At 50.8% G+C, this 24,535-nt stretch overlaps 1 protein-coding gene across 1 annotated transcript; it reads left to right on the forward strand.

Annotated features, from left to right (window-relative positions):
* Positions 1-14,160: 14,160 nt before the first annotated feature.
* On the forward strand, positions 14,161-20,557 carry CD40LG (CD40 ligand). The gene is made up of 6 exons (XM_065643516.1): positions 14,161-14,316; positions 16,096-16,233; positions 17,474-17,519; positions 17,825-17,881; positions 18,170-18,232; positions 20,187-20,557. Exons 1-6 carry the CDS (start codon positions 14,161-14,163, stop codon positions 20,555-20,557), a joined length of 831 nt encoding a protein of 276 aa, XP_065499588.1.
* The last annotated feature ends 3,978 nt before the right edge of the window (positions 20,558-24,535 follow it).

Consider the following 24,535-nt stretch of genomic DNA (forward strand, 5'->3'; position numbering starts at 1 on the left):
GAAGGATGAAACGATTGCCCAACACCTGCCCTGGGCAATCTGGACTGTTTTTCTGGGTTTGTCCAAATATGTAGGACCAGGATCGTGGTTTCACTGTTTGTACTCTTTCTTGGGGAAAAAAAAAAAAAAATAAGGGGAAGATTCAGTTTATTAGATGGATTTAAGGTGTAAAATCCATATGCATTATCTACAAGATGGCATACTGAACAAAGCCAGTCAGCATGTGACTAATGCCTGCCCACACCTGGGCAGGCTGGAGCTTGAGCTGGGTCTGATGAGGAGACTTCTAGGTCTGTTGTTCAAAACATACTGTTAAAGACCCCTTGTCTCCCATGAAAACTCGTGGGATGATGCAACGATGGGGAAGATCAGGAGGAAAAGACACGCTGGAGCGCACAGGCAGCAAGTCGAGGGATGCACCACAGGCCGTTATCCCACAAAGCATCCCTGTGCAGCATCATCCCAGCGTGGCCACAAGCAGCGACCCCCCCTCCAGGCATATAAACCCACTGTCTGCCCACAGCCTATGTAGTGGTATCCCAAAAAATGGGTGTGTGCATTTGGGGGTTTTGTTTATTTTTTTTTTTATTTATTTTTCCTTGCTTACAGAGGAAAGCAGCCTGGAAATACTGGTGAGGGAAGCAACTCTGGCATCATCCTGCAGGGTGCTGGTGCTGCCTGGACTGCAGCCAGCTGCCAGACTGGTCTTATTCTGGGCAGATTTCCCACACTGACAGGCTTGTAGGGCACAAAACAACTGAATAAGAGTGAGTAATGAGAGTTGCTGCCCATCTCCATGCAGAAATACTTGCAAAGGGAGGGGTTTCAGGGAAATAAGAGCCGTGTCCATCACTCCTCCTTGCCTGGGAAAAATGCTTTTTGTGCCTTTGCAAACTGGGGAGTGCGGGAACCTAGAGCCCGGTTGGTTTCCCTGTTGAATATTCCCCCTCCTTGTCTCTCGTATACACAGCTGCAGCATGCACATGGATTTGCTTTAATGTAGACTGAAAACCCCAGGATCTTCTGGCCTGATTCCAGCTTTTACGCTTTTTACAGATCCAAACTTCCTCGCATGCAGCCGGTGCCTCGGGGGTTTAAGCTGTGGCAGTCCTGCCCGTGGCTCTGCCTTTGTTTATGTCAATAAGAGCAGAAATGTTGCACATTTCTGCAGGCATGACGAAAGGCAAAAATCAGTGCATCTAGTAAATCTGGCTCGAGTTGAGCAGTTTGGGGATTGTGTTCTGAATCTTTTTTAGCGATCTTGAAAGGAGGGAAAGAAATCTGTAATTAAATCAATACTTATGTAAACGAGCATCTGCCACAGAACCAGTTTAACTTCTTTGTGTTAAACATGTATTTCTGTTGACGTGTTATTTGTGACATATTCTTTGTATATAAGGCTGTTATTAAATTGCATTTTGGCTTGATTTAAGCAATTAAATGAGTCAAATCATTCTATGCATTTGCAGGATGTTTTAAGCTGTTATGTTGGCTCTTGATGTGTGTTCCTGAGACTGCCTCTCAGCTGACAGCTACTTCTATGACTTACGATTATTTAGAAGTAGGTTTGGGTAAATCATGCAGCTGACAAACTGTCAGTGTTCGGGTTTTTACTGACCAAGTGTGGTTGGATGTGAAACTAAGAGCCCCTCTAGCAAGGCTGCATTTGGCTTTGGTTTGTTTCTGTACTTCTCTAAGAGCCCTTCTGAAACCTCAGCCAAAGCAATGGCTGCAGTAACCTCAGTCTAATTCTTCGATGGCTCTGAACTCAAGTAGCTCTATTTTTAGTCATCTGGCATACAGTAAAAATACTGAGAGCCTGAAGTCTTTATGGCATGAAAGAAGATATTGTTATTTTCCATGTAGGAAATGAGTCTGGTCTTGCATTTCCTGAATGCTCAGTGCTGCCATTTACTCCCTGGATAAACATGGTTCATTGTTCTTTGTTTCTTTTCAGGGCCTGGTTCAGAGCTTGGACCTCCCTAAATCTCTCTTTTCAGAAAATATATTCACAGCTGCTCTCATTGAAAAAACATCATATTGGTGATTTTGCTGCCTATGATCGCTTGTTCTGCAGGGACATTCCACCGTGTGCACAGCTTGTGCATTGGACTTGGGTGCTGCTGGCATAAGTGGCAGGGTCAGAGAATGAGCATCTCTTCTTCCTGAGGTGTATACTCATTTTTTTCTAAACTGGGAAATCCAGCTGTGTCGATACAGCTCAGTCAGGAAGGACACTTGGTCTGGCCTCATTAGATGTTTATTTTTGGCTGCAGCAAGTTTTCACCACATGTCTATAGTCTTCTGTGTCTTTGGATCATGCAAATGCCGCGTGTCTCTTCCCTTTTACAGGATATTTCTCTTAACTCCTGCTTGTTGCTTCCACACTGCAGCAGAAGGAGAATGGGAGCAGTCCGAACAGCAAGGGTCACCTCTGGCTGCTTTTGCATATTACAGCACTTTGACGTTATTAGCCCTATTAGCGGTACTTTGCATGCCTGAGGATATGTAATGTGTTTGCACCCATGCAATTAAGTTTGTCGCTCATTTGTGGGTGGATTCATTGTGCTGCTGGTGATTGAGATAGATATGTGGTGCAGCTCCTGCATGACAAATGCCATGTTATGACACTAGTGTGGTAATTCCAGGAGGCTCCACCAGGACAAGGCTCATCTGCTTTGTAGACGCCCAGAATGAAAAGATGCTCATTGATCCCAAAGCCTTTAACATTTGTCACACTTTGCAGATGCTGCAGTCTCTGAACGTTACATTTGCTGTAGAGGTACATGAGGCAAGGTGATATGAGAGATCTGGGTTTGTATCAAAAGTGTTTTGAGCATTTGCAGGATTATCTGAAGACCAGGGCTCATTCTTAGAGACCTGAGTCATATGCTTCTACCCTTTAGGATAAGCTCAGTGTGGTGGTTTGGTTTTTTTTTTTTCTGGCAATAACAGACCAAGAGGTCATTTCTACCACTAAACTACTCTGAGGTTGTTTTCAGCAGAAGCTGGTGCTCAGAAGATGAACCTGGTAAACATTAGAGGAAGATTGTGTAATTGCCTGGTTTTGTGGTTCGTTATAGTTTTGCATGGGTGGGCACTGTGGTGTGAACCTACTTTCAGTTCCATTGATGTTCTTGCCTTGCAAAACTAAAGAAAAACACCGGAGTCCCCTTTTCAAAGATCCTGATGGCCGCCCTAGAGACTGCATGCTCTGCTATTATTTCATGCACCACAAGAGGGAATGGCTGGGGGGGTAGGGGGTGGAATTTGCCATCCTGCATCAAATCCAGGCTGTCACTTAGAAACTGTCTCTGCATCATGTGGCACTGCCAGACACCTTCATGATCCGGGCAGCTGGTTAGTAGAGGTGGGGGCTGCGTATGTGTGGCAGTGCTGGGACTCAGTAATATTGCATGACGTAATTATTAGCTGTAGTGATTCAGCTCAGTTCTTTGAGAATTACGGTAAATTCACTGGCCAGGAAGAGCAGGGATGCTCCTCAGCAACGGCATTGCAGGGTGGGAAGTGAACAGGGCTGTGGGAGGCCTGGGACCCTGTGGTGGGTTGACCTTGTCTGGCTGCCAGATGCCCACCCAGCTGCTCTCTCACTCCCCCTCCTCGACAAGACAAGGGGAGAAGGTAAGAAAAAATCTTGTGAGTTGAGATAAGGACAGGCAGATCACTGACCAATTAATGTCATGGGTGAAGCAGACTTGACCTGGGGAAAGAGGGATCTGCTAATCCTGCAGACTCATCTCAAGATACAATCCACTTGGAAATCATATACTCTGAAGACTAGAGCTGGCATAGTCGTTTTGGGTTTTGTTTTGTTTTGTTTTCCTATATCCACTGAATATATTGGGCTTTTTCCATCTCTGGATCTTCACTCTTCCCAGCAATAGAGATGTCTCATTTCACCGGTGATGAAATCAAGATCAGTTGACTTATCTACAGTACTGTAAGCAACCGGACACAGGCAGCTAGAGAACTCCAGTGTTCTATCTTCCACGTCTCTCCACCTCTATGCCCTTGTGGCAAAGGCCACCAGGATCCACATCCTGGCTGTGGGGAGGCTGATGCTGAGGAAACCAGCTGGGATATGCTCTGGGTTTGCTTTCCTTTCTCAAACCACTTAACCCTGTTTTCAGTACAGTTCCCCTAACTTACTGTCCCCGGGCTGACAACACTCAATACTTACGTGGGTAGATTTTCTTGTGGCTCAGCAAAATGCTAGTAGTTTCTTGACAGCTACACGTTCTTCTTCACCTCCCTGAATACTTGTGGGAAACAGTCCTTTTTCCTGTCATTATGGTTAGTGCCCTCTGGGTGTTTTCCTCGAATAGAATCCTTGGGGGTTTTCTGTCATTGAATTTTGCAGCAAGTGGCCATTTCAGCGTGCAAGCATCTCTGACTGCATCACCTCTGTGTAATAGTTCCCTCCAGGTGTGCAGGGGTTTTTTTAGGCTGAAGATCTTCCACTTCACCATAAAGGTTGCTTTTCTGCTAAAAGGGAATTACAGCCTCTGGGGTTTGGTGACTCATTCAAGCGAGTGAGAAGTATGTTCCCCAGCTTGGGCTTACGAGGAGCTGCTCTGGAAGGAAAGAGGTGTACCCCGAGCAGTGTTTGGGTGTCCCCAGGCCAGCTGTCCTCAGCTGACATGGTGGCACAGTGTGGTCCGAGGGGAGGTGGGGATGTGCTGCCCAGGACTCTGGCTGAGCCTGAGCATCCGCAGGAAAGATGAAATCTCATGGTTCTGCAATTTGATGTCAGGATCTCTCCCCTGGACCCATAACTAGCACCCACCCATGAGGCACGTAGCTCTGTGTCTGATTTATTATGCATGAGACACGTTTCAAGGGGTCTCTTCCAGATAAAGATTGCACCTCTGGTGTGACTTGATCCCGGGGAACCTGCATGTGGATAATCATCTTAATTTTAGGGTTTTTTAGCCCCATCCCCTCCTAAATCAGAGTGTTTGAACAAGCCACGTTTTTCTGTAGTTCTACAGGAGCTTTGTCCCTCCCCTAAGGTGTGGATGAAGCTCTGGGAAGGGTGAAGACAGATGACATACTCAGCATGCTTCCCAAGTGTTGCCACACATCATAACCTGAGTGTGGTGGGACAGGAACTGGAGCAGAACTCCTGCATCGCCAGGCATCCATGTGAGAGGGGCCAGGGCTGCATTTGGGACTCCCAGCACGGCAGCTGCTCTGTGGAAGTGTCCTGGGTATGCCTGGCCTCTGTGGTAAATGTGAGATGAGCTGAGGTCTCTCAGCCCTTTGCAAACAGGCTGCAAGCTCTGAGAAGCACCGCGTGTCTGCCAGGAAGAGTGACTTCTACCTAGAAACTGCAGCGGATTTGCTCCCAGCATCAATGGGACGCAGGGGCCTGGGGCTGCAGCATCTTCTGCTCTCATGTTCCCAGAAGGATGGGAGATGCTCTGCTTGTGCACTGGAGCTGGGATTCACCTGGACTGGAGCCACTTCTTGGAAATGCCTCTCCGCTGGGCTGAGAAGCACAGAGGGGAATGCTGAAGCTGGCATATCCAATGCCACACTGTTGCCAGGCACTATGTGTGGGCTGCATCTATTGATCTCATGACTAATTTTCAAGTGTGCAACACCCTTTGTGGAAGGGATGCTCAGCCGGGTGCTCAGAGACCTGCAGCTCTCTGGGCAGTGACCAAAAAAAATATTCAAAGCAGGTCTTCTTGGTGACAAGTGTGTCTGGCTGTCATGGAAATGGTGTGCCAGTGGGCAGGAGAGCTCAAGATGCCACACAGCCTTTTGCCGATGGTACTTGTGTTGGAATGGAAATATCTCCATTGGGACAATAAAGTGCTTGTGGAGCAGCTGGTCTACATAGTGACCATGGTTTTAACTTTCTCACCATTTAGAAAGAGAAACATCTTAAAGACCCTTGTGTTGATGTTTCTGGTAGCACCATCCCACTGTAGCACTGCCATGGGAAGTCTTCACCCTCCATCTGGCACATCCTCAGAGCACTGCAGAGGGAGGCAGTCCTTGGCCTCCGAGATGCAAGCTTGACATTTGTCATCACGTTGCCACCATTTTCCTCTACAGAACCTCCCTGAGCCACTGGGACTGTGTGGATGCAGGATTTGGGGCTGAGGCCATGGTGCTCACAGCAACGTGGTGTGCTGGCCCACCGGCCACCTCTGGCTGCAGAGGTTCTGCATGCACGGTGTGTGCCGGGACTTCGCCGTGGAGGAAAGCAAAAGAAAAATTGAATTCCTAGTGTGTTTTGACACTCCCACACAGCTGCCTCTGCACTGCTTAGGCATGAACTCGGTAAGGCACGAGCTGGGACGGGAGTGCCGATGACATCCTCGTCCTTATGGCCGGCGTCTCCCCTGATCTCTGCAGCCAAAGCTCCTTTGTTTTGCAGTGCTGGAAAGAGGGAGCTGCCTCAGTGCCCGGGATTTAGTCCAGGAGGTACCTTCCCACACTGGCAAGATAGTTTCCATAGCACCAGGGATGTTTTTCTGTTATCACTTCTATGTGTGTTGTTTCCTTTCACTAGTGAGGTGACACTGAGCTGATCTTGGTGCTCAGGTTTCTGTGCACAGCCCACAGACAGTAGTTCCCACCCCTGCCTGAGGGTTGTCCATGTCACTGTGGCCACCAGTAAAACCACCTGTGCAAGATCAGAGCTCAGCCCAGCCCCAGGCTTTGCACACCCCTGGTCATGGCATCGGGGCTGTCACTTACTCTTCCCCGCCACATCTGCCTGGTGCTGCAGCTGAGCTCAGCTCAGCCAGACCTGGGCTCTGCACCAGCCCTGCTTGCACAAGCTGCGGGGAAAGCAAGATGACTGGACCTCGAGGAGACATGCACCGGTCACAGGGCTGCTTCCTTGGCTGTGCAAAGGGAAACCTGCACCTGGGGTCTGTTCAGATGGAGAAATTCCTGAAATATCAGTGCTTTATGGGAGTTGGACTTGCTCTGTGCTTTAAGCAGGACTTGTCCCTGGCCTGAGCACTAAGAACATTATTATGTCCCTTTGCTCTGCAGCCTCAGGACTGGCTCGAGCCATGCCCATGTCCCTGGGACACAGGGCAGGCGAGGCTGTGTGTGTGCTGGCTGCAGGGCTCCTCCAGCATCACCCGTGTCGCCACGTCCTGTCACACATACCCTTCACTTTTAGAAACAACTTTCCAGGTGGCTGTGTGTGGCAAGGATGGACAAATGGACAGGGCAGGGAGGGGAGCTGGAGAAGTCAGTAGATGGCAGAGTTGTTTTAGCATCTGCTCTCCACTGTGCCTCTTGCAGGCTCACGGGGATTTTATGATGGATCTGTTAACAGGATGATGCCCCAAAACTAGGGCCATTGCAGCCTGGCCTTTGCAAGAGATTCAAGATCGGTTTTGCTGCCTCTGACCATGTGTGCATCATCTGGGCTGGGCTCTCAGACTGAGTGTTACTAGAGAGTGTGGCTGCCTGTGGATTTCCATTCGAGCACAGATCCCTCCTGCCCGCAGGAGCTGCCTTCTCCATGGGGACGGTTACTCCCAGGTGGGGGCTGAGGCTTTTCTCCCCAAAGCCCTCAGGGCAGAGCAGTGCTCCTTGTCTGCCCCTCACCCTTTTGGTGGCTCACCCTTGCTGGCTGATCTCCTGCCATTGCCAGCAGCATCACTCTCTCGTGCTCACCTTCGGGCTGTGCATGACCCCAGGGGGATCTCAGTGATAGAATCATAGAATTACAGAATCATTTTGGTTGGAAAAGGCCCTCAAGATCATTGAGTCCAACCATGAACCTAACACTGGCACTAAACCATGTCCCTAAGAATCTCATCCCTGTGTCTTTTAAACCCCTCCAGGGATGGTGACTCCACCACTCCCCTGGGCAGCCTGTTCCAATGCCTGACAACCCTTTCTGTGAATAATTTTTTCCTAATATCCAATCTGCACCTCCCCTGGCACAACTTGAGGCCATTTCTTCTTATCCTATCACTTGTTACTTGGGAGAAGACACCAACAATCTTGATGAATGGGCACAGCCTCCCAAGGGATTCAAAGGTCAACAGAGGGAGAGGGGAGAAATGACAGTGAAGGCTGAAAAGGGATGCAGTGAAGAGCCACAGAGGTGATTCTGGTGAAGAAAGACCTACCGCAAGAGCCTTATGGAACTCGCTGTGTGTAAGGTCTTGAAACAGATGAGTAACTTGCATTAATATTGCCTTGGTAGGGGGAGTGTGGTTTATTACAGGAGACAAAGGCAGAAGATTAAATTAGTGGCTGCAAAATCAACCCTAGGAGATTGCCCATCTTGGTAATTTCCAAACGGGATCCAGATGATTTGTCGTAAGATGTGTCGGTGCTGCGCAGCCCCTCAGGGGTAACCAGGCACGGCCAGCCTGGGGTTCAGCCAGCGCAAGAGGTCACTGCAAACCTTCGGTGATGGAGGTAAAGGCTCTGCAGGACAGCACCTGATCCAGGCTGCATCTCACCCACCTTGCACAACAGAATCTGCCTAAAATCCTTGGGATTCCACCCATCCCAGCACTGCATGTAGCATCACCTCCTGAACTTTGGCCAAGAGCTGTGAAACCCTCCTTAGGGTACTATGAAAACCCTGACCTATGGGCACTTCCCACCCATGCAGCCGGGGACCCTTGTGGTTGGAGGGAGCCGAGGGATGGGTGGCCCTGCCACAGCAAGGCTGGGTTTGGCCCCGCGCAGCCCTGCAGCATGGGGAGGCATGGCAGTGTCCCCCTCCTCCTCCTGAGGCTTTTGTTATGTTTGTGAGTCCCACGCAGATGCAGAAGACGTGGTCCCAGCTGCCTTTCGGTCCTGTCCCAACGGGGCGGACGGGGGAGGAAAGGAGGATGCAAAGGTGATGCTGGGACCCTCCCCACCCACCCCATTGTGTCACGCCGTGGGAGGCAGCTGCTGGCATCGGCAGCCCTGCAGCCTCCCGCGGGTTTTGCTTTTCCCCACTCCTACCCTCTTCTTCCACAACATGAAAGGGCAGAGTCTCTCCAGGGCGTTTCACTGCATCTTTGATGGTCTCCGGCCCCCGCACCCAGTGCTGGGCAGAGCTGCTTTCAGTACCCAGCCGAGTGCGGGGGGATGCACGGGATGCTCCCGCTCCCTTCCGCTGTGACTCAGGCAGCAGGGGCTTGTTTGGCAGGACTGGGGCTGTGGGGCTCCCTGCGCCAAGCTCTATTTTTAGGAAGCTGGGAGAGGTGCAGCCGTCACAGCAAGAAGTTTCTAGTGCAATTTGTGGTTTCACAGCTTCGGCAAGGCTTAGCATCAGCAGTTTAAAGGCTGGGTGCTCTCCGTGGCTCAGCAAAGCAAGGCTGGCATTGCTGCCCAAATGTGCAGCCCAGTTGTGGCATAAGAGCCACATGCCCTTCGGGGCCCTTCATCCTCCGCAGGGTCACTGGGACTTGTTTCTCTGCCTTTCCCTGCTCTCCACCCACCTCGGTTCCCTTGGGAATGACCGGCTCAGGGTGCATCTGCGGGTGGTATGGCAGGGTGGGGCGGTGAGGACAGATGGAGGCAAGGGGACACAGGGGATGATGGCCTTCAGAGAAGGGTGGCTCAGAGGGACAGCAGCACCTCAGTGCTGTCCCCTGTAGCTCTTTCCCATTGCTCATTGCTGCTCTGCAGGGTGGCAGAGAAGGGACAGCTGTCCACTCACATCGCTGGGGAAAATGCAGTGCAGATGAAATCTAGACCCTGCTCTGATCTACCTGCTGGGAGCCTAGGACAGCTCGTGTTCACATCTGCTGGAACTTGGAACTTTTGCTGAACCTCCATGGGTGTCTCCATGGCTGAGGACCATAGTGAGTGATGGGTCTGCAGCCTGCCAGTACCACCATAATGGCTACAACCACCTTCTTCTGCACTTTTCATCCACAGAGAGACATGACCATCACAGCTATTGATACCACCTTTTCCTGAGTCTGCTTCTTGCTACTCTGGACTCCAAGAGCTTTCTCTCATTCATACCAAGGTAAAAAATTGAATGGAAACTGCAACGCAACCTTTCCTTCTCCGGATGCTGGTGATGTTTTCTGTGGTGTTCTGGCTACGTCTGTTCACTCTTCCTCTTTGTTGATGGGGTTGTCCTGGAGACACAAGAGCTCAGAAGATGCAGGAGAGGGAAAACAATCCAAAGAAGTGACAAAGCAAATGACAGAAAAGATCAGATTTGCCTTCTGCCCATGGACCTGTGCTGAAGAGACTTAATTTAGTTTTCTCTCATAGGTTCCCTTCTGCATCCCTCCCACGGCATCATAGGCAAACTCCTTTTGTGACTCAGAATAAAATCTGCTTTTTAAATGTATTGTTCTTAGTACTGCACAGCACCCAGCTTTTGTTAATTGTGAAAAGCATGTGTGGTGAGCAGCACAATTTAAAGAGCTACTCACGAAAACCGCAACAGACATCCCCCCCCCCAAAAAAAATCACTCTCTTCTCATCAGCTTTCACCTTGCTGCCTTCAGAAATGCTCCCAGCCTTTGACAGATCATCCGGGCAGGCAACCGGATATTTTCTCGGTAAACAAAACTCTGAGTGCTGAGTACAAGTGGAGACAATTTGCTGATCAGCGGAAATACCACAACTAGGTCAATAGGAATGCAAGCGATGGACCACATTTTCCCATCATCTCACCCGGGGGTTATCTGGCTGGAGGAACTGTGCCAGTTTGGTTTCACAAGTAGATGGGTATGGTTAAGTTCAGAGAGTTTTAGGGGGTGAAAAAAAAACATGTTGGTTTCTTGGTGACGGGCTCATCACCAGGTAAAGGTGTGACTTCACCTTCCCTGGGGTTATGTCATGCAAGCAGACTCTTGCCGCTGGTGTTGGGTCCTCTCTCTGTTGCCCATCCTCCCTCTGGACCTTGCCTCTCTTTCCCAAAGGCCGTGTCCCCCTCTACTATGCTCCCCCATGTTTCTACAGCAGCCAAGCAGTCAAGGACGTTCCACCATGAGGCTACCTGGCCCTAGCATGGGGTAACATGGGTTTTAAGTCTTCCCCAACATCCCTCCCATCCATGTGAAGCAGAGATAGAGCATGTCCAAAGGGGCCAACACCACCGCACACCCTGCGGCAGCTCTGTCCTTCTGGGTTGCCCGGCTCTGAACAGCAACAGTGACGGGATGGCCCAATGGGGCTCTGACTTCCCCAGAGCTCGGTTGGCACCTCCTGGAAGATCTGGCACTAGTGGCATCGACTCCCGGTTTGAGCCAGAGAAACCACAGGACCTGGTGGTGCTGGGTGGAGGAGGCAGCTCCTGAGGGCTTGCTGCTCACGAGCCAGGGCAGCCAGGGGTCGGATTGCCGATGTGCAGCAATGATTTCCTGAAGAGGAACCGCCAGCCTGCCCTCCACGCTGACGAACCTCTGCCAGGATCCCCACTGTCATATTTTCCAAACGGTTTCTCCCATCAGGGTGCTGGTGACTAGTGACTCTCAGTTTCCTGGTTTGCTGCATAACATGTCCAACCCTCCGGTGATGTTTTGTGCTGGGTACCCAAAACCGGAGCCTTTCCCCATCCTCCTCACTGAACCTGGCAGCCCATCCGAGGCTGCCACCAGCTCTGGCCTCCCCAGCAAGGTGCATGCAATGGGGTTGGTTATGTGCTTGGTCTTTCCGGCATTTTACTTACAGATTCTTCTCATTTCAGCGAAATAGTGAGGGGTGGCTATCCAGAAACAGCTTTGAAAAGGTTTTGTCTGCCAGGGGCAGCCAGGGCTCAGGAATAGCTGTGTAAAACCTCCCTTGCTGCTCTCTGCAACGCTCGTTGCTGTGGTTTCACACGTTATCAGCTGCCTCTCAGTCCCGACACCCAGGATTCGGGGAAAGTATTATGTGATGTCTTCTCATGTCGTTTTGTTTCTCGTGTAGAGACTTCCCCCAAATGTGAGTGTCAAATTCAGAGAAAACTCCGAAGAGCCCTGGAAAATGCTGGTGAGTGCTATGGGGCTGAGGCACAGGGTGAGGACTTTGGGGAGCGGATGCTGCTTCCCCCTGTGGCCTCATGGCCCTCAGCTACGTGGGGTCTTCTTGGGCATGTCCACCATGGTATGACCTTTCACTTGTGGCAAGCTCACCATGACAGGCATGGTGTGTAGGAGCTTGGTGTCAGACCAAAGCCCTGCAAGGGGGCCAGGGCCAGCCTTTTCAAAGATAAAGCAAATTTTAAGACGAAAAGGACTAAAAGCAGTGGCTTGGCAGTGCCCCCAGGCTGTGTGTGGGCTTGGTCCCACGCACAGCAGGTCTGCAAGCCCGAGGGATCGGGTCCGAAACCCAGTGATGCTGAGGGGATCCCCTTTTGCCACCCAACTCCCTGCATCCCCAGCTGCTGCCAGGAGGATGCTCTTGTGGGTGCTGGGAAGCCCCAGCGAGCTGTAGAGCAAGGCAGCCCTTGGGGCATGGGCACCCAGGGGCAGGAACCCCAGGGCCACTTGCTTCTCTAGAAGGCAAAAGTGACACTGGGGGGCTGTCTCTGGGACTGGAAGTCCCATCCTAAAGCTCCCTCAGTTAGGGGAGGTGTTATGCGACTCCAGAGCACCAGCTGGGGCCTTGGCCACAGGCTGTCCTCTGCCCAGCCACTGAATTGCTGCCCATGAAGACCCTGGTGCCATCCCACACTTGTGATTTGGATGCTATATTTAGGAACGTGTTGACCTGACAAGGTCAAACGCTAATTTGTTTGCAGAGATGCTTGTGCTTTGTTACCAGCTTTTGCATCTGCAGCTCAGAGCACCCTAACCACACAGGACAGGATGCGAGAGAGTGGTTAGATAGCAAAAGCGAAGGCTGGACTCCATCCTGCAAGGCTCTGAGCAGCCGCGGCAACGCGCTGTGTGCCCTCCTCTCCTGGGGCTGCTGGCGAGCAGCGCCCTGCTCAGCACCCCGTGCTTCCAGCAGGATCCAACCCTATATTTGCTGCATGCGCATCTGATAAGAGCATCGCCTTTAGCATGCTGCTTTCAAAACAACTTTACATGATGGCTTGGTGGCTGCCTTCAAACCATTGTCCCGGCCCTCCTCACAGTACAGCCTCACAGCCCTCCTCCTCTGCACCCCAACAGAAACACAGATTTATCTTCTTTCCATGGAGAAAAGGAAGCCTGGCTCCTTGTAAGCAGTGAGGACCCCTCTGCATTTACCCTCAATGATTTTGTCGGTGGTGCTTGGCCACACAAGTGTCGGATGCCTGAAGAACAGGGCCTCGCCTCCATGCTGCTGGCTGGAGAGGTGTGGGGGCATACAGGGGGCATGAGATGCCCAAAGTTGCATGGAGGTGATGCTGGGAGGTCAGCAGCTGGCAGGAGTGCCCAGCAACCCCAACAGCTCTTTTCATTCCCAAATATATAGATATAGGTAACATGACTAAGTGGGGACAGGGTCTGAGATGGCTTGTGCCCTTGGGTACAGCGTGAGTACCTCAGCAGGGTACCAAGAAAGCTGCTTAAAACTTGTCTCTCCAAAGTGATGACCAAGCACCAAGACCAAAAGTCCCACCATCTGTTGATGAGTGTGAAAGTTGTGCCCACACTAGGGCTGCAGTGCCCACAGAGCTGGTCCTTTCTCCAGCATCATCCAGCCTACCTTACTTATGGGGAGCACAAGGGAAGGCCAGAAACCAGCAAAACCCACTTGCCTCAGCCAAGTGTCTTCACTGCAAAATCATCCTTCTCACGAAGGAAACAGAGGGGAAAAAAGCCTTTCTTCCCCTTTCAAGAAACAATCAAATTTCCGAGTGCTTCCTTGCCCCTGGCAGCCCACAGTGCTGTTCAGCATCTCAGTCTGTGTATTCATGGTCTTCATTTCTTTGAAGACAATTTGTCATGAAACTTTCATCCACAGCAGGAAAAAACCACCAGGGCTCAGTTTGGAATGTTTCAGGGGCAAATATGAATATATGGAATAAGAACCTCTCTCTGCTTCTGGTAGAACAGTAGGAAAAAGCATGGAAGTGCACCAGAGAAGAAAGTCTAAGCAACCTTTTTTGTTGTGGGACATGGTAGTGAACAAACCTACCCACTACGAACAGTTTTTTCCAGGAAGTGTAGGTTGCCGCAACCTGTATCCCTTGAGCAGCGGGTGCTCGCGCAACAGTTCTCATGCTACTTGCAAGCAGCGCATTTGGAGGAGCCTCAGCAACGTGCACGGAGGATGAACGAAACTTACAGCCCCGCGACACCCCGACCCATCAGCGGCACCTCACCCGGCACCATGAAAATGCTCATGGGCTTCCTCACTGTATTTATGGTGGCACAGACAATTGGAACTGTACTCTTCTGTTTGTATCTTCACATGAAGATGGATAAGGTAAGTGCAGAAATAGGGTTGTCTCTGCTGGATTGCTAATGCGGTTTACCTTCAGCCGTGATGAGACAGGCTCACCAAAAGGATGAACATGGTAGAAGGTGATGCTGGCCACTGGATGGATGCGGGAGTGGCATTTATTAAACCCACGTTCTCGTTTCTGCTTTAGTTTGCCACTGAGATGTGTGCTGAGGAAGAGATCTGTTCCCTTCATTAGCAAAATGAGAATGGATCAATCAATAGGAGTTGTTAATAGCAGCTGATGGCCAGTTTCGGAAGAAGAGAGCGTAGCTTAAACACACAAGTGGCTATTTTAGGCTTTTTGGTGGTTTTTCTGGTGCCATAACATTTGGCAGCCCTGTAACGTTAATGGTGAGGTCAGGGGGGTCCAGAAATGAAATTTTTTTTAGTGTTTGCATTATGAATTTTACCAACATCTCACTTCAGATGCTCTCTTTCTGTTTAGGGAAGAAAAGAGTGGATCTTAGTTCCTTGTCTTTTTTTCTGAAGCTACACGATATTTGAAGTCCTGTCCCATACACAGGACAATATTTACTAACAAAATCCAAACCCGAAAAGCTGGTTGTGAGGTTGCCATGACTGCAGTCTCACCGCTCAATGCTTAAAATCACCGACCTGAAGTTACTTTCCTCCAAACTAGCAAAGACTACCAGCTAAAGAAATGAAATTTGTCTAAAACCCAAAATGACTTCTCACCAGATACAAAGATAAGATCATCGTCACTGATTTTTAAATGTGTTGTCTCAACTTAAATTGAAATTTAAGTGGGCGACTGCTGATCTTCAAGGGTTGGAGAGCAATCCTGAGCTAGAGGGGCTTAAAAGTCGGGGGGACAGAAGGGGACTTTGTTGCATGGCGGTTGCAGCCTGAGGCAAAGTGGAGAGTAGTGGGTCCCCAGCACAGCGAAACGTGACTGCACGGGGCTGTGGCAAATGATCAGGGGCAGCCGAAGCACAGTCATGGGTGGCAGAAGGATTTCAGCTGCCTCAGAGCTCACGAGAGGGCTTCAAACCCATCCCAGCGCTGCCTGCACCAAGCACTCTGCCAGGCTGTGTGTACTCATGTCTGTCTGCACTCCTCTTTACTGTTTAGCCTTTTTTTTTCAAAAAAAATGGTGCCATTTCAAAAATCGATCTTTATATATATATATATATATATATGTAAATTATTCTTTTTTTCAACTTTCTAAAGTTTTATCACTCTTTTTTTAACCTGAAGCTCTTGGCAGAATTCAGCCCCGACTCACAAATCATTTTGGTCTCTCGGTGTCTCTTTTAGTCACTAAGCTAGTTGAAAAAACATGAAAAGCCAGCCTGCGTGGCCAGAGCAGTGCGGGGCTGATTGGGCATCCCAGCTGCCCGCCGGGGCCACTTGCTGAGATTTCTGCGCTGCTGTCTGTAAATGCAGACGGAGGGGATATTTGCCACCTGCCTTCTGGAAAAAGTAGAGTGGGAAATTTAAATTCATTATCAAGGTGGTAGAAAATAGGAATGGGATCGTGAGCAACCCTCCTCCCATCCAGTGTTGCCAACCAGGGTCAGCCTTGCGGGTGCCGTTCCCGGTGGATGCAGGTGCAGATTCTGTGGGAGCACTGGGTACCCGCAGTGTGTCTGCTAGGATCATCCTGATGCTGAGCAACCAACGCTGAGTTTTCCAGGCTCTGATTTATCGCTGGCAGGGATACAGCAGGGCTCTGGTACCGGCTGGTGCATGTTTCCCGCTAACATCCCATTCATCCTCTCTTCTCTCTCCTGCCGGCAGATGGAAGAGGTGCTGAGCTTAAATGAAGATTACATCTTCCTGAGGAAAGTACAGAAATGTCAGACAGCAGAAGGTCAGAAGTCGACATTGTTGGACTGTGAAAAGATTTTAAAGGGTTTCCAGGACCTTCAGTGCAAGGTACATTGCTGTTAGGCAGATAAAGACCCTGCTGAAGGCGGAGGGGGGCTCCCAGGTACACACAGAGCTTCACCTCAAGCTTTATTTTAAAGCCATGGGTGTCCTTTATCTTGGGGCTGCCTAACATATGCCCTTTTTTACACTGTATTCTTTTTAGCACTATATATTTACATCATATTGATATAACTGAAAAATCTCATCCATTTTTTTCTCTAAACGTCTTGGTCAGAGAACATCCAGCTGCGGCATACCAAGGGGTGCTCAGGGCTTGTGGTGGGAGGGATGGAGCTGCACACACCCTGGCTCTGTGCTCAATCCCAGTCTGAAAAATGTTGATTTTCTGCTGTCTGGTGCCTTGCTCTGACCCTGTCCAGGTGGCTATGAGGATGCTTGTGGGCACCTGCTGCTGGGAGCACTTTCATGGCCACTTTTCCCAGGTATCGATGATGGTGTAAGGTTTGGGCCAGCTGACATGGCTCCCAGCAGCCAGCCAGCAGCAGGAGGATGCTGTGCAAATGCCACCCCAGGGGCTCAAGGATGGCATCTCCAGACGATGCAGCAGCTCCTCACATTTGGGTGCAAAAGAGCCAGCCTGCACTACAATGTCCTCCTGGAGTGGCTGAGGGCTGCCCAGCCAGGGACGAGGTGCTCTCAGCCTGCTCAGCCCCTTGAATTCACTGTTTAGGAGGGGCTGTGCTGGCCAGAGGGACCTTTCTGCCTCGCTGTCAGTGCCCGATGACATCAAAAGTCTCAGCTAAACCTTCAGGCTTCCGACAGCAGAAAATTGTGTCTGAGATGGGCCCTGCTCAGCACTCCTAAAAATCCCCCTCTTGTAGGGCCAAGGATGTGCCCAGCTTGCTGGGCGGCATCTACAGCATGGTGTCTTCAATATGGCTTTAAATTAAAAGTAGAGGGGGTTTTGTTTGTGTCTTTTAATTTTTTTTCAAATAACTTTCCCTATTACATCATTTTAATTGCATAAAATTTAAGTTCGTAAACCCTACAAACCACCTGCTGCAAACAGCCGGTAAGACCATGGCCATATGTGGTGCTGGGGAAAGTAATGGGGAGGGCTCTGCGGCTTTGGGCACCCCCTGCCAAGAGCTGGCAGGGCTGTTGGGGCCAAACAGCACCAACCTGAGCAGTGACCAGAGCATTCTTTACACAGAAGCTTTCAAAATCATTGATTTGTACATGTTAAAAACAAAACCAAACCCATATATGTTTGCTATTGTTTCAGGATGGAGGCGACAGCAAGGGGCCACCCAAGTTTGAAATGCAGAGAGGTGAGTCTCCTGGTGCCACCAGTGCACCCGTGGCTTGCTGGGGGCAGGAGGAGCAGCTTGGCCTGGGAAGGGGTTTCCTTCACGCTACACCAGACTGCTGATGCCGCAGGGCACGGCTTGGGGACAGGGGACGGGGTCAGGGTTTGGAGCATCCCCATGGGGGTAGGACTGTGCATGGCATGGGGCTGGCAGATGGGGGCACTGGGCATGGCTGTCTCACCAGGGCAGGTGGCCCTGGCTGCCACATTGCCTGAAGTTGATGAAAATGAATCCAAAATTAAGTCTGTGGCCTTTTTGCGTTGCAGGCCAGGAGCACCGTGAGCATCCCCATCCAACGCAAAAGAATGTGACGTCTGTGGCAGGTAAGGGACAGGCACATCCAGGTCCTGCTCCCATGGTGGGCGAGGTGGCACAGGCTCCTCCACGGGCTTTCTCTCTCAGAAGCTCCATCCTGAAGGCAACTGAGGATCTTTGCTGAGGTCCTGCCTCACTCAAAGCTGGGGGAACTCTGGAGACTGTGTCTCTGAGCTGGATTTGGCCCATAGAGAAATATCAAGGGTGGGAGGTGCTGCGGTCCCTGCAGAGGAGCTGTGCCAGGGAGGGACAGCGGGTGCCAAGACATTGGTAACACCAGCCTTTCCAAATTACAGTGGAGAAGAGGCAGCCGATTGCAGCCCACTTGGCAATTCAGGAGAACAAGAAGAGAGTCTCAGGTAAGACAGACCCACTTGGCACTGCCTTGCCAGAGAGCCAGTGTACATCCCCTGGACGGACCCTGCAGTCCTGCCCCATAGCTCTGTAAAGACAGGGACAGGACAACACAACTCCTGCATGAAAGTGTGTCCCCAGGGCACAGCAAACCTCTCAGTGGTCATGTCACCACACGCACCTGTGCCACACGCTTCCCACGCTGGCCATCCTCAGTAGCCTTATACTTGCCTTCGTGGATACGCACCACAATGGCTTAATCATTACAGTGTTTTTTATGAGCAGAAAACTCTCTTCATATTTAAGGGAACCAACCTCTCACTTTTCTTTTGGATTCAAAGTGTAATGCTTTTGCTCTCCTGGCCATGTCTTGCTGGGGTGGCTGCTGCAGTAGGGCTCTGGTAGAATATTCTGTCTGCTGATCTAATAATCTTCTCACCTGTAGTGGTTCTGGTAGCAATATGGGCTGACTGATGACTTTACAGTCGCAACATAGATAGCTCCAAACTGATTTAGGCAAGCTGCACTTCTTCACAGTCATGACTATGTTAGGTTTGAGAAACGCACGTGAGTCCATTTGCATATGTGCATCCCTCTGCGCAGACCGTGGTTGCTCTCGCAGCTCTGTCCCCCAGCATAGCCTTAGCCCAGGGACATCCCGCAAGAGCAAGGATTACTGAAACAAGTAAGAGCTTGCGAAGTGAATCTCTCAATCTGGGAAGGATTTCACAATTTTAGCACTTTTGATTTAATTCTGGAGTAAATGCCAGTAATCAGCAACCGCTCTTTTCATCTCTGACGCAGCATTTCACCCAGAGCTCAGTCTACTTGTGGAAAGCTTAGTGTTAGATAAGATCAAAGGAGTGAGAAACTCGCTGCATTTTAAAACTCCTTCCTTAAGTGCTTGTTGAGCCTATAGAGCAGGTTGAAATTGCCCAGAGGGGAAGCTGCCTGGAGCTCAGCTCTGCGCCTTGGCAGTTGGGCACAGAGGAAATGTCCCCATGGGATGCATGAGCAGGGACCACGGGCTGCCGGGTGCCCCTAGGACCACCCGTGCCACCCCACTATGGGGACTAGCACTCTGGGCTGGGACAGTCAAACCAGTTATTCCTCACGGAGCTGGGTTGCTCACCTCTGATGTTCTTGCAAATGTCTGTAGGCTGGGGAAGGCAGAGGTCCAAAATCCCTCCCAGAGGTCGTGGCTGAGCTGAGTCCCCATGACCACAGCGTCCTGGTCTTGTATTGACTTACCAGTGCTGGCTCCAGTGGGAGCGTGTGTTCATGAGTGACTCCGATGACACCAACAGTGTTCCAAAAGCCACGCCAGCAGCAGATCTGCATGGGCAGGTGTCATAGTAGTGGGAGGCAGCACGTGCCATGCAAAACCCTTCCAGCACTCCACCCTGCCAGGGACCAATACTCTGAGACAATCATTTTTGCGCTTTCTTGGCAAAGTCTCTCTTTCTCTAGAGGCCAAGTGGAAGAGGGACTTTGGAGGAAAGGCAGCACCCAGTCTGGAAAAGCTGGGATGGGTTCCTCTGAAGACAGGAGATGCAGTGCGATTTGGCAGCGCTCTGAGGGCTCAGAGGGCCATGGAGATAGCAACCCTACAGGGGTGGACATGAGGGTGTTTGGCCTGTGGTGGTAACGGTGTGCAATCCTCCACCATTTCCACTTGGTTGGATGAAGGAAGCAAAATGCTCCTCCCCTCACATAATCAATTCAAGAGTGTCAAGGCCAGGGACCAGAAACATGGGTTAAACAGGTCCTGGCCTCATGGAAGGGGACCCTGCTTCCCCGGGCTGGGGATGATGTCCTGGGGTGGGTAGGACACATTCCCGCACTCCACAGCAGACAGAGGCTGTGACACCAGATGTCTGTGGGGTGTCCCCCCAAAATCAGCCTGCCAAACTGCATGTCTCCTTCTCCCAGCTCATCTGCCTTGCTTTTCCCCTGTAGTGCTAGAGTGGAAGACGACAATGTACGGCCCCATGAACAACAACTCGATATCCTACCAGGAGGGGAAGCTGAAGGTGAAGGAAGCAGGGCTCTACTACATCTACTCCCAAGTCAGCTTCTGCACCAAGGCAGTGACTTCAGCACCCTTCACCCTCTATATTTATTTGTATCTCCCCGTGGAAGAGGACCGGCTCTTGCTGAAGGGACTAGACACACACAGCACCTCCAAGGCTCACTGTGACCTCCAGTCCATCCGGGTAGGAGGCATCTTCGAGCTCCGGGAAGGCGACATGGTCTTTGTCAATGTGACAGACTCAACACGAGTGAACTACAACCATGGCAGCAACTACTTCGGCATCTTCAAGCTGTAGTGAGGAGGGGGCTGCCCCAAGCTGGGGATCCAGCCCGACTTTGTTGAGCAAAGTGGCTTTCCCTGTTTCCCGTATTTATGTTCCTCCGCCTCTTTGGCTTTCATGTTTCTTAATTTGTATATTTTGTTATTTATTAATGAGGGCCAAGGGGCCTTGAGAACACAAATGGAACAAAGTTCGAAGCTATTGTTGTTTGCACTTTGCTTTTTTCTTTCATTGCCAACAGTTTGGTACATGCTGCTGTTGTGTGTCTGGGTCCGCCATGCCCGACATGCCTGACAGGGTGCAGGTCCCCGTTACGTCACAAGAGCTTTATTTAGCAAACTGTATGTTCAACGTCTCTTTCCTAACAACGTAGGATGGCTCAGGGTGCTCCAGCCAAGCTAGGTTCGTACATATCTCCCATACCAATCTGCTTACAAAACATCAGTGGAAAAACATTCAAAGGCTTAGGAACGTCTCCTCTAAATGAATCAATCAGGCAAGTGCTGTCCTTACGTGCTAGCTGCTGGTGATGCATCATTGCCACCATAACTGTCTGTTTTACCTTGAGAACCCCCTTTTTTCCACCCATGCCTGTCTACAAAACTCAACTAGCCTTCTTGCTTAGGGTGACATGGCCTTGGCTGGGTTTCACACCCAGTGATAATCACCCCGCATCAGAGGGGTGATGAGTGGCTGAGGAGGCACTGCTGCTTTCAAGCCAGAGTATGTGTAAGTCATCAGCAGTGCTCTGCTCTCGGTGTTCCAAACCCTCTTGCTGGATTTTCCTCCTCCCACCAGTGCAGGTGTACAACCCTCTGCCTGTGAACCATTTCACTCCTCTGTGGAAAGGGCACTGGCCACCACCACCAAATCTGGACCTGCCTCCTCTCCTGAGACCACTCCTACCCTAGGAGAAGGACCAGGAAAGCATGGGGGTGGTGGAACCAACTGCTTCTTCCCAAGCCCTCCAAGGTGCTTGTACAGAGCATCTTCTGGCTGTCCTCAGTGAGGATGTGCCCACAGCAGCACTTTTCTTGGAGCTCCAGGAGAGCAGGACTGTGCAGATGGGCAGGACCCCCTTTTGGGCACGACACTGCACCCTGGGCTCTCCCCAGCCCTCTTCTGCAGCTTGGCCTGCATTGAAGGTGAGCTGAGCAACAACAGGGCACAAGGATGTTGATGCAGCTTATTTTAAAAGCATCTAAAGCTGCTGAAGGTGGCAAGCCTGGAGCATTTGCTTATACAGGTCACACTTGTCAGAGTGCAAAAGTTTGGAAGACAACAGGTTTGCAAGTGGAAGAGCTTTCAGATTTGGGAAAATCCTTACAGTTTGCTTGGCTGGAGGCTGCAGGTCTGGCCCTAACACAGTAACCGAGTGGATGGACGGGGCAGTCTTTGCACAGCTCATTGCAGTGCTGGGTGCCTGGAATGGCTCCCTTCCCAAACTCAGTAGAGGAGAGCTCAGAGTAAGTCTGGTTTTACTATAATTTAATATGTAATTGTTGGCTGTTCTCCAAAACTGCCTAACTTCGACCACTTTTGCCTGACGCCGTATATAATAACAATTTATTTAACTAAAACCATCTTACATTTGTTTAAGAGAGGGGCTACATGCCGGGGGACTGTGCGTGGCCGTAGCTGTGTTTTGCTACATATTTCAACTCTCATGGTTCCCCCTTCCTGAGTGTGAGGTTTCATCCACTGTCACTGTACAACCAATACAGTTTATGAATTAAGGGGTAGAATGCTTTGTAGGCTTTGAACGCTGCTCACTCTTCTCAGCCCTGGGCTGGGATTTCCCGGTGTCCCGCTTGGGGTCCAGGGAGTGAGAGGGCAGTGGGGTGGCACTGGGGGACACAGTGGGCACAGCCAGTTCCAAAAGCCTCTGGGGGCAGCCATCCCACCCCACTCCTTGGGGCATGTTGGGGTGCCAGAGGCACAGAATCACAGAATCACAGAATCACAGAATGTTCGGGATTGGAAGGGACCTCAAAAGCTCATCCAGTCCAATCCCCCCGCCGGAGCAGGAACACCCAGATGAGGTTACACAGGAAGGTGTCCAGGCGGGTTTTGAATGTCTCCAGAGGAGACTCCAGAACTTCTCTGGGCAGCCTGTTCCAGGGCTCTGTCACCCTGACTGAGAAGAAGTTTCTTCTCCAATTTAAGTGGAACCTCTTGTGTTCCAGCTTGAACCCATTACCCCTTGTCTTACTGTTGGTTGTCACTGAGAAGAGCCTGGCTCCATCCTCGTGACACCCACCCTTTATATATTTATAAACATCGATGAGGTCACCCCTCAGTCTCCTAAGGCAGGCAGTGCTGGAAGCATTTTGGCTGGAAGAAGGAGCAAGACCACTCCCTGCCCTGGGAAGGCAGCAAGGCACCAGGGCTGGAGCCCCAGCACAGCTGTGGAGCGGAGGGGTGGGGGCTAATTTAAGGGGATTTAGGACAGCTGGCTGGAAGAGGACTACCCCTGACTGCCCTGAGGTCACAGAGCCTGCAGGGACATCTCAACTTTGGAGCAGAGGGATGGATACTGCACAAGGTGGGATCCTGTGACTGCTGTGTGTGGGGTGGTATGAGCTGGGCGGTCGCTACCTTGTGTGGGTCCCTGCAAAAACCCAGCCAGCCTCTGTGGGCTGAGCTTGCGGAGGGAGAACTGGTGTGGCTGGACAGCCCCAAATCTCTGCAGGGGACATGGAGGTACCTGGCTGTGGTGGAAGTGCAGGTGGGAGCCACAGAAGAAACCAAAGACTATGGAAACCAGCATGGTCTGAGAAAAGGGAAAAAGCTGCCTGGGAGTGTGTGCATGGAGAGGAGAGCATGTGGCCATTCTCAGGTGCCCCAAACCTTCAGGAGTAGAAATGCTGTTTGTCACAGGTGAGGGGAAATCATGATCAGTGCACAGCCTTGAAATGCCCGCAGCCCCCCAGCTTTGGTGGTTAGGAGCACCTGCTGGACGGTTTGGGCTGGGCTGTGATCCCTGGCCCAAATCACTGAGAGGGGATCCAAAAGCTGCAAATCATATGGAGAAATAGATTTTCCTGTGTGCTTGGGAGAAACAATTAAAGAAGGGAGAAAAAAAATAGGCATAAACTAACTTAATAATTTCTGCAGCGAGAGCAGCAGATGCCAACTGCTGCCTCGCCCAGCCCCTGCCCGTGCTGCTGCCTTTCCTGGGGCTTTTGTTTCTTGCCTCTGTTTCTTTGCTTGCCAAAAATAGCCCGTGGGATTCAGATGTGAGGTGGTGTGTGGGAGGAGATGCGACTGCTACCATCCAGCTGTGGCCTTCTCCCGAGCAGCTTTGTTCTCCTCCCCGGCCCCTGCCCGCTGCTGTGGCGGGCGCAGGTTTCCTCTCCCCATGGAAAGTTTGAAGGTCGTCAATACATTGATTTTTCCCTTGACGTGGGGCCTTGAGCTATGGATTTTATGGTTTCTGAACCGATTTTTGTTGTTCTGAGTAAAGAAGGGAGAAGGGGATGACGGGGTTGCGAGTATGTGGGGAACACCAGCAGGACAGGTACGATGGGCAGCGGCAGGAGCAAGCAGCAGCATGGTTGTCTGCATGGCTCGAGACACACTGAGCTCACCGAGAAATATGTATATATATTTTTTTTTTTGGTTGTTGTTGTTTTTTGGTGGTTTGTTTGTGTTTGTTTTTTTGTTTTGGTGGTTTTTTTCTTTTGTTTTGGTTTTTGTTTGTTTGGTTGGTTTTTTAGCTTTTTCCCCCTCAAAAACAATTGGGATGCCAGTTTCCAATTGGGATTTTTCCAGCTCGTGCCGCTGAGCTCAGGGCTGACAGGCAGCAGGGTCTGGAGGATGGCTGTCCACATGCTGCATGGCTGTACATGGTGGCCACTCGGGTGACGAGCCTCTCTTAGCAGCTCTGTGTGCTACTTTTTTTTTTTTTTTCTTCTTTTTTTGATCCCCCTTCCCAGTTAGGCACTGCGTGCCTTGGTGCCAGCCTCACCACAGCACCCCTTGCTTGGCGAC

The sequence above is a fragment of the Caloenas nicobarica genome, chromosome 12 (assembly GCF_036013445.1).
Source record: "Caloenas nicobarica isolate bCalNic1 chromosome 12, bCalNic1.hap1, whole genome shotgun sequence".
Taxonomy (NCBI): Eukaryota; Metazoa; Chordata; class Aves; order Columbiformes; family Columbidae; genus Caloenas; species Caloenas nicobarica.

What these genes read in the sequence shown, in the direction of transcription:
- CD40LG (XM_065643516.1), top strand. Translation starts at nt 14,161, where the DNA reads ATGAACGAAACTTACAGCCCCGCGACACCCCGACCCATCAGCGGCACC. An exon ending in TTCACATGAAGATGGATAAG is followed by an intron (nt 14,317 to 16,095) that starts GTAAGTGCAGAA and finishes TCCTGCCGGCAG; the next exon opens with ATGGAAGAGGTGCTGAGCTT. An exon ending in GAACAAGAAGAGAGTCTCAG is followed by an intron (nt 18,233 to 20,186) that starts GTAAGACAGACC and finishes TTTCCCCTGTAG; the next exon opens with TGCTAGAGTGGAAGACGACA.